This window comes from Limulus polyphemus, unplaced genomic scaffold, assembly GCF_000517525.1.
Source record: "Limulus polyphemus unplaced genomic scaffold, Limulus_polyphemus-2.1.2 Scaffold1823, whole genome shotgun sequence".
Classification (NCBI taxonomy): Eukaryota; Metazoa; Arthropoda; class Merostomata; order Xiphosura; family Limulidae; genus Limulus; species Limulus polyphemus.
In genome coordinates this window covers 41,335-52,137 of record NW_013667433.1, presented here as the reverse complement: position 1 = coordinate 52,137, position 10,803 = coordinate 41,335, and the positions used below count along the sequence as shown (strand labels likewise).

Sequence of the window (10,803 nt, the reverse complement as noted above, 5' to 3'; positions counted from 1 at the left end):
ATTCGTTTGTATTGTGCTATAAATGTTATATTTAAAGAAGTACTGTTATGATAAAGATACTAATTTGGCTGGAAATGTTTTGTGGGTCTCTGTTAGTTTTTATTTAATTAAATAATGCACCAAAGAACATGAACTAGTCACATGCAAAAAGCAGACAATTTCCCCTAAATCTCAAAATTTTTCTGGCTTTCTAACTATGCGAAAAAGCCATCAAAAATTCATCAAAGCTAGTCATTAGCTTCTCCATGAGAACTGAGCTTGTGCTCTGAGTAAAATTGATGATTATCTGTTCAGAAAACAATGTAATATAATATGTTTTTATAGAGAAAAACCTTGGCTTTCTATTGGTTATATATAATATGGAATTAAACGTAAGAGAGAACTATTAACAAAGTTATACTGAAAGAGAGGATGTGGCAGGAGGGGTTTGATTTTCTATTTGATAGCTCTGAAACCAAACAAAATTGAAGTCTATAAAAAATTATGGTTTGTCTGAGCAATGATGATTTTATAGTGAGTAACTTACATTTAATTTCATTATTTTTTGGAGGGGTGATTGATAAAATAGAGAAAAGATGCCTAGAGATAATGTGTCACACACTACAGGAAATTCAGAATTTTTGTAGAATTAAGAACTTAAAATTTATATGCTATTAAAATATGGATTATTAGCTAAGATTTCATGCCATACTAATTGGTATAACATAAACAAAAAGTAGCTTAATAAAATTTTTAATGTAAGATGCTTAAACCTTGTGCCATGCACAGTAAAGGATACCCATGGCAAAAGTGTTATTGTCATCATAGTTATCTATGAAAGCAGAAATGTATGTAAATAATTAATATACAGATGTCTTTAATGACAATTCAAAAACCACAATAATCTTGTACAGAAATGTTGTATTCTGTCTACTTCACAATAAAAAAAGCTATTATTTTTTAGGATTTAATGAAAAAAAAAAACACTAAGTCAGAGATGTAACATTGGAGATGATATTGGAAACTGATAAATAAATAAATAAATTTCTGAACTAATAAAAAAGATACCAAAAGCATGGAATATTTTGAGTGGTGTGGATAATAGTTTTAACCATGGAAAAAGGGCTAAGTATGTGTAGCATATTTATAATTCCATTAAGCCTTGAGTGGTTCCAAGAGAAAATATGGGGACAGTTTTTATAATTTCACTCACTGCACTTAGAATTTAGTTGAAAAACAAACACTTTTTTTTTGCATTGAAATTAATCACTAGTAATTTTTATGTTATATGACAAATAGAATTACATGGATTGAGTATAGAAGTGTGAAATAGCCACAAAGATTTAAATTTGTTAACTGTTTCAAAACAACACATAATCAATTGCTAGTTTCTCACAAAATGTTTTGAAAGTGACATATAAACCACCACTGAGAACCTCTAAACAAAACCATTCATGGTAACAGATATATCACTGCTTCCTACCTATTAAAAAAACGTTTCCAAGAAGCCTTTGTTGCCGATGTCCAGACCCATGATGACATAAGCACTCCAGTCCCAAACATTGCTAGTACATGTAGTTGTAGAGTCATAATATTTGGATGACTCTTGGCTTTGCACTCTTTCAAAGTTTCACCATTACTTCTACTTGCTAAAGTAATGTTGGCAGCACAGCTAGAGAAAAACAATTGTTCAAAAGTGAATGAATAGAAAAAAATTAGGATGTTCCATTTGTTACTTTTTTTTTCTTTTTCTTTAAACTTACACAAACAAAAAATTAAATACAAAAAAACTAAAGTACTGGTCAAATTAATCTCATACTTACATTACAAAATCTTCCATACTTGCTATCCACTTAGCCTGGTTTAGAAACTCATAAACATGACAACCAAATGTACAGAATGCCAACAGAAACACCAGAAATGTAAAAGTTCCTGTAAAAAAATAAAATATAATAATCACAGAAGATGTGACAAAACTGGGGTTGGGTTGTTCCATGATTTTGTTTAGTATTTCCAAATTTTCTGTAAAACTGAAAAATGGATAAAAAGAAGCATAAGATCATTTCATAAAAGAATACTCTTTGCACTCAGTTTCAATATGGGAAAGAAATATCAGGGAGATCATGGATTTTGATACAGGGAAATTGAAAATGTAACTGATTTTGAGCAGAAAGAAGGAACACATGATTACAAGTTACTGATAGCATAAAAATGCTTTTTAGGAATGATATGTGTAAAACATAAGTGAGAATTTTGTTCAGTTATAGGTGGTGATATTAATGTTGCAGCAAACATAAAAGACATTACTTTATCTTGACCTCAATAGACACGTGATGGGTGGGTATGTGAATGTGTTGCAAGGTATGTAGCCTACAAATTAAACTATTTTAGTTTATATTTCAATATTTACCTGATCATTATTTTGTCAATGAAAATTTGCTGATCATTACATTTTATAAACAATCACCCATGTAATGCTTATTTATAAGTCTGTTGTGTGTTACTGAAGTAATTATGTAACTGCTTTCAATTATAAAGTGTTCAGACACCGAATAAATAATTTCACAAGTTTCTCTCAGAAAACACAACTTTATACATTATATTACTATATGCAATACAGGAGATAATTATGTGTTCTCTACCCTGTTAATGTGTACAATGTTTAAACATTGGTTTTCTTCAAGTTGAGTTTGAAGGAAAACAAAAAGAGAGTTGCTTAAGCAAACAATTCAACTTCTTGTTTTAACTCCACATTGAACCAGCATCATTGTCATTGTTTATTAATACAGGTAGGTCAAAGTGCACATCATGACTTTTTAGTTACATTCAAAATTTAATTAAACTACTTTATTATTACTGTATACAAATAAACTTGGCATCAAAATGTAATTGATACATTAAATTTTAATAAAAGCTTTATGTTCTTAATTTTATAAGGAAATATTCAAAAAAGTTCTCAATATCCCCTAATACAAGGATTGTAACATTTGCTCTCTAAGTTTTCCCTCTTCTCATATTTATTTACCATCCCTCTGAGAAGTACAAAATTTAACACTAATTACTCATTATAATACAGATATTACTCTGGCAAAGAATGATGTTTATAACCTTCAACCTTATTTGTTTAGAGAGCCAAAAACTAGAAAACCAGACCCACTTGCCATGCCCACCTGTCACACCCTTTTTTTTACAAATTGTCAATAGTTCTCTCTGACATTTTATACAATATTATTTACAACAAATAGAAATAAAAAGTTCTAATCTATCAAGTTAAATTTTACAACATGTTGTTTTCTGTAAGAGTATTGTCTATTTCACCACCAATTTGAAAATTTATCTCCCAGTATTCACGTTGAAAATTTTTAAAGGCTCTCATCACAGTTAGAAAGCCAGGTAAATTATGATAGTTATAGGACATTGTTTGCTTTGTGAGTGTTATTACTCTATAGTCTTGGATGTATTACTTAATTAAATAAAAACTATTTTGTGTACTAGTTTCATTAGTATACAAATAGTAGGTTTAACTTTCATCAACGGTTGATAACAACAAACAAGTGGACACAGGTAAGTATCATATTTCGTTTGATATTTATTCAGGAAGTCTTAGAGATTAAGCAAATGAAATTTGACAATTTTCTGGTGAAGAAAACTATTTTTACTCTCAACACGAAAATCACTTGAATCTGATTTTTGTGTACAAAAGACTTGTAATGTTTAATAAAAGCTTGCTACATTCCATGAAGATACACAAAACATATTAAAAGTTACAGTATGGAACCTCTGATGGTCACTTTGGGGTCATAAGATTGCTGTATAAACAATCAACCAGTCATATGAAAACATGTTGCAATATGCATTTTCTGCCAAGTATTTGAAGTATCTTTCTGCAAAGTGAGTAAATTTACATAAATTTCAAAGAAAAGTCCCATCCATTCACTGTCGATCAATGTCATAAAGCCCTTGTTTAAATTATCCAATAAAATGTATTTTAAGCTGCTTTTCTTTTTTCAACAGCACCAATGACAGACATTTTCATGTAAATTCTCACAGACTATTTTAACCAGTCAAGTACACACAAATGAAATGTAGAGTTAAATTAGAAACTAATTTTCTTAAGATATTATGCAACAAAACACTGTTTATCAATGATTTGTCACAATAAGACTACACTTACCTGATTTCAACAAATCCTATTTATATATAATTTTAAATGTTATAAAAGCAACAAAAAATCTGACGAAATAAAGGAGTTGTCCTAATTTCCTAAAATAAAAATTAAACTTTGAAGTTTAATAGCATTAACCCTCAAATATCCAGTTCTATAGTTTTATCAGTAAGTTAAACAAACAAGCTTATCAATCTTTATCATCCTATCTTCTAGTTTTTCACCAACATAATTTTAACATTACATATTATATAAACATAAAAAAAAATATTTACATACCCATTCGTATGATCATGTGGCGTATTCTGATGTTTGCTTCCTCACTTACAACTTCTGCACTACCTAATTTCACTTTAACTAGAGTAATTAAACCTACGAAGAAAAAATAAATCAGAGAATTAAACGTTATGTTACAGTTTTTTCTAAAGATTATTTTCCAGTTATTAACTATATCATGTAAAATTTGAACCTTTCATATTTTTTATTTGCTGAGATGTTAGTAACTTTTTCAAACTCATCAAAAATGCCCCTCTCATTTTGTTGTAGCTTCTATACGTAGGTTTGTAACCCAGAAAGTGCATATTTAATGGACATGTTTATGATCAATATAAAGAGAAAAATTCAATATATCACCCTCTTAGATTCATTTGTTTAGTTTTGGCAGTTTGCAAGAAAAGCTTAATGTGTGTCATAAAGTCATTGCTCCAGTAGTTATGTAATTTTGTTAGCTTGGTTATAGCTTAGTTAGAAAGCCAGATAAACTGTAGTGATTTGAGGGCGTATTATTCTAGTGCTTGATATACTTTTTGGTTCTAAAGTACATATTTATAATTACATGAATTATGTTTTGGACAACCAAAATAATGAGAAAGAGTAGTGTTATGAAAACACAACACCTAACAGCAAACAGGCTAAAGTAAATGCTAAATTTCTTCATCTTTGTATTTTTTTATTTACTGTCACATATTTTAAACAAAAATAACATATATAAAAAAATGAGGTTAGATAAAAAAAAACTTCAATGAAAAAATTCAGGAAAACATTTCTCATGATCACTCAAGAAAAGCACTCATTATGTGATCACGTGATTGTAACCTGATTATCTATTTATTATACTAAGCTGTCCATCTGCAATATATTTCTTTTCACATATGTGAGAAAGTCTAAAGTACACTATAAAGCAAAAAATTAAAATAAGTCATATGTAAAAAATTAAAAGTTGAGGTTGTTAGGATAAATCATTGTAGTCATTCTACAGAAGGAAAAGGTATTTTTAATTTTATTTCATATTTTTCAACTTTTCAATTCATTGTGTATTGATTATTTCACTGCAGTTAGTGTTAAGGTAGAGAAAATAAGACAAAACAAAGTTTTAACAAAAAAGAAACGTTTGATATTCATTAAGGACATTCTAGATTTTACACAAATTAAATATGACAACTGTAAGATAAAAAGAAGTATTTTTATTCTTAGCATGAAAATCATCTTTCACTCAAACTGACTCAGTAAAGGCTTCACAAATTCAAAGATAAATCTTAAGCAAATATTCTTTATTAAAAATCTGATTTTTTGTTTAGAAAACACCTGTAATTTTTAATAAAAACTTTCTAAATTTTGTGAAGAAAACTTAGTACATTTGGTTAGTGTGTATAGTTTTATGGTGGTCAAACTGACCTAACTCATATGCATAGGGTTAAAATGTTATTATAAATAAGAAATAAAAACTGGAGAAAAAATATAGAAACTTCAACTAAAAACTAACAGCAACTAAAATTGTGCAAAGTAGTTAGACTAATCAGTATTATGTAATGTCAGAAAAAAAAAAAATCCCAAAACAAATCAAGAAATGTACAAATTAAAAAAAAATCTAAACACACTGTAAATTAATGAGGGATTTCTTAAAAAAAAATGTCTAAGTGATGAAGTGACCATATTTGATTCACCAAGTAAAATGGTCAACAAATTATAATAATAATTTAGTTACAGATCCATGTTCATTATACAAACATTCCCCACAAAAACTACAGAGATCTTGATACAAGGAGAAACATCTGAGGTTTTTAGAATAAACTGACTGAAAAAATACACTCAATGACATGTTCCAACACTCACGATTTGTATGATTTTATCATACTTAATAATCTTTAATGCCAATGTGATTTTTTTCATAACAATAATCTAATAATGCTCTTTTTTATTATATTTATTAATGGCATCATTCACATGAATGGTCCACTCAGCTAGTCTTGCTGGACATAGACAACATGCAGATATACTATGCCCAGTGACTAGTTGAATTACATTAACTCTCTCAACACAGGCTCAGTCAATTTGACCAACAACGTGACCTCTTTGTACTTGTTCAAAGTATTTATAGATTTGATAAGACTAACTGTTAAAATAGTGTGTATATCTTCACAAAAATGTGGCAGTCTTTCAGTAAACATTATAAGTCTTTCACATACAAAAAATAATATTTTTTTAGTGAAGTATTTTTAATAAACTAAAAACATATTTGTCCTTGAATATAGAGTATTTGTTTCGAATAGTCTGTGTGCAAATTGATTTTCATGTTAAGATTAAAAATACTTTTCCTCTTCTCAAAAATATCAAAATTTATTTTTGTAATCTCTAAAACCTCCTAAATAACATTTCAAATGTTTGTTTTCAGTAAAACTTTATATTTTATGTGTAATTTTCTCTACCCTAACTCTATACAAGGTTAGTCAATTTGACTTACCTCGTACCCCCCAAATAAAACTGAAATAAATCTAAATTACCCTCTTTCTTTCAAATGTAGAGAGAAACTACATTCGTTTATCCTAAGTAGCTTTAAACTTGTAAAATTATACATCTATTTGTAATTAAATTTTATTGTTTTATTGCCTTTTGAACCGTGTCTAACTACTATCCAAGCCATTATAAGTTATTGGTTTATCCTAAGTAGCTTTAAACTTGTAAAATTATACATCTATTTGTAATTAAATTTTATTGTTTTATTGCCTTTTGAACCGTGTCTAACTACTATCCAAGCCATTATAAGTCGAAAGTCACTCGGGAAAGTGCAGCTCATGTTACACTATCAAATTACATTACCCACAAGCTACTCCGAGCTGCTCGCGTGCAGGCCTCATGAAATATTTTTATTATATTATTATTATTGTTATATTTCACCTTATCTAGCCTTAACTAACTAAAGAGATTCCTATTTTTACATTAAGGTTACTTTTATATCAATAAATAAATGATAAACATGAAAAAATAGAAATAAAGTACTTACACGAGTATTTTATTTATTTTTTGCTGTCGACTATCAAAGACACTTAACCCTACTTTTTCTTTTATACTAATTGTAGTATTTCATTAAATAATGCACCAAACAACATAGACTAATAATATCCAGAGAGCAGACAATTTCCTCTAACAATCACAATTTTTCTGGCTTTCTAACTATGCAACGAGAGCCATTACAAATTCATCCAAGCTAGCTGTTGTGATTCCCATAGAAACCAAAGTGGTATTACAAGCGAAATTGACAATTATCTGTTCAGACCACAACGTAATATAATACATCATTTGATAGATAAAAACCTTGGCTTTCTACTGGTTATAGATAATATATAATTAAATGTAAGAGAGAACTATTAACAAATCCTGAATGAGGAGATGTGGCAGGAGGGGTTTGATTTTGTATTTTATAGTTCTTTAACAAAACAAAATTGAAGACTATAAAAATTATGGTTTGTTTGAGCAATGACGATTTTATAGTGACTAATTTACATTTAATTTCATAGTTTCTGGAGGGGTGGATAAAATAGAGATGATAAGATACCTAGAGAAAATGTGTCACGTGTGTCACACTAGGGGAAATTCAGGTTTTTTTAAATACTGCCTTGTAGAATTAAGAACTTAAAACTTATATTCAATTAAAATATGGATTATCAGCTAAGATTTTATGCTATACTAATTAGTATAACATAAACGAAAAGTAGTTTAATAAAATTTTGAATGTAAAACACAAAAACCTTGTGTCATATGCAGTAAAGGATACCCATGGCACTAAGGTTAAATGACAAGTTTCATGCAGATAGACGAAAAATTATAAACCTATATAATATATTCATAATTTGATATTCAGTATAATCACATCTGGTATACATATCCTTTTCAACTTACTTTATAAAAGTATTTTATTCATAAAATTTATAAGAATTATACTGTCCAATCTGTTAACAATATGACAACAAAAATCCTCAGATCATACCAAACTTTAAAACAAAAAGGAACAACTGGATTTCCTGGCTGTCAACTTTTTCATAGTGCAAAGAGAAAATTTTAATAAATAGCAACAAAACAGAGGCATCAATGGAAAATATTAATGTCACAGAAATGCATAGCATAGGATAAGTTAAAAAATAAGTGAAGAAAGGAAAAAATTAATTCTATAAATTAAAATCCAATGACTAGCTAAAAACAATGTTTGAATTTTTGAAACGTGTATGTGTATATAAACACATATATACATATATCATACACCTTGTTTTATTCTTTCTTTCGACTTTTACAATTAAAATTATTTGCTCTTTACAAACCAGTTTTGTAGTTTTCACTACTTTTCAGCTCTTCTTATTTTCACCTTAAAAACAATGCAATTTAAATATAAAATTCAAAATATAATATTTAAATACAAAAATACAAATCACAAATTAAAATCACTGCAAACTATATAATCCCTGATTAAAATTATAGATATAGATTAGTTCATAATAAAATATAAACTGTGTAATTCTAGTATAACTTTCTAATATACTTAAAAATTCCAATAAACTACAAAGTTAAAGATTAACAATTATATAACTTATACAAAATTTAATACAGCACTTACTCTACTTGTACAGTAATCTATTGTATATTAATATATTTCTGTAAAATTTGGAAAATACTACTTTATATATTAAGTTTCATCTATGACTTAATATTAACTGTTATTCAAGGAGACTTTGAATTTTTATAATCAAATGCTTTCATATTCCAATCTCATTTTATTGTTACATGACCAACAAGGAAATATTTTAAAATAACGTTATTTTAAACTTTCAAACTGTTTATCAGGACAACTGTAATAATTTGCACTAGCTGGCATTAGTCTTAAGTGTGGGTTTCTCATATGATATTTATATAGATTTATTCTAATTTTTAAATTTTCTTTTCCTCCCACATACAGTTCTCCACATATTATACAATGTGGACATAAATAATATATTTTGAATCACAGTTAAAAGTAGAATTATATACGAAATAAAATCTACTTGGTAGAATCTGGGATATACATTTTATTTCTATAGATCGTTTAAGGTATAATTGTCACTTTCCTTTATTACATGGAAATATCCATTTTTTTTATTTGAATTATGTTTCTTTGTAGTTAATAATCTGTATAGATTTCTTGGTTGTTACATTGATAGAATTACTTTAGAATTCTTGGATACTTTATTTTGGTTTGTTTTCATCCACAATCTCCTCCAGTTGTGTTTGAATGTAGTTAATATCAAAACATTTTGACCATGTGTGTATACAAAAGGAATAATAGTTTTTCTTCTTCCCTTTTATTTTCTTTAGCATTATAATTTACTTTTGCCATTTTGAATTCCCTTTAAATTACTCTATTTGGATAATAACACTTTTAAAAAACAGAATTTTTGAATCTTACTTCTTTTTCTCTTTTGAAACTAAAGAATAAATCATTTGAGGGTGATGAATAAAAAAATTTCGATATCTATATGAATTGGTAGGTTTATAATAAATATCTGTAAACAGCTCTCTATTCTCTTTAACCTTAAATAAAACATCTGCAAAAGGTAATTTTTTATCAATCATATCAAATTGTATTTCTTTTATATTATTTAAAACTTTCTTCAATTTTTCTACTTCAAGATTATCACTCAAAATTAAAAAACAATTATCAAAATAATTAACCATCTAAAGTAAAGTGATTTGACAGTCTATTAGAAAATTCTTTATCAAAATATCCCATTACTAATTTTGCATAAGTTAGGGCACCTTAGTTCCAATAGATGTCCCTCATAGTTGATAAATATTAATGTCATAGAAAAACCAATAGTTAAAATTAGGGATGCATGGATACCCGGCCCCAGCTGATTATTGGGCTACCCGGTAATGCTTGTCTTCAGCCGAGTATTGAAGTTAAAAACAGCCAAATCCGGGTAATTGAAAATGGCATCTAAACCCTAATCTTTGTGGCAACTTACAAGGTACTAAAAGTTACAGTCTATAATTGGTTTAGTTAAAAAAAACGTGTTCCGAGCAACAAAGATTGACCGCCCGCTGAAAGTTGGAGATTCATGGCTTGAGAAGTGGATTTCTGAGGAAGGTGGGGGTTTTGAGAACAATAGGGGTTAGGTTTTGAGAAGTTGGGGCTAGGCATTAGTCAAAATAAATGATTCTAAAATGAGTCAACATCACTGTTTCTGAATTAACTTTCACTGGCCTCACTTTTGGAAGTCAAATGAAGCTTGATTTCCCACAATGGCCAGGACAGTAAGGAGTTATCTCTTTGCACCTCCAACCAATGTAGACAGCAAATGGGCTTTAAGCACTGTTAGCAACATTATCACACACAAAAGGTTAAGGCTTTTACC

General features: G+C 28.3%; 1 protein-coding gene across 1 annotated transcript in view; it reads right to left on the bottom strand.

The window, feature by feature from the left end:
* Window positions 1-10,803, bottom strand: part of LOC106465060 (smoothened homolog) — a 61,518-nt gene that overhangs the window by 10,305 nt on the left and 40,410 nt on the right. The window contains exons 7-9 of the mRNA XM_013925257.2: window positions 4,424-4,516; window positions 1,803-1,911; window positions 1,463-1,651 (exon numbers count right to left, since the gene is read on the bottom strand). Of these exons, the coding sequence (XP_013780711.2) occupies window positions 1,463-1,651; window positions 1,803-1,911; window positions 4,424-4,516 (391 nt within the window). The remainder of the gene's footprint in view (window positions 1-1,462; window positions 1,652-1,802; window positions 1,912-4,423; window positions 4,517-10,803) is intronic.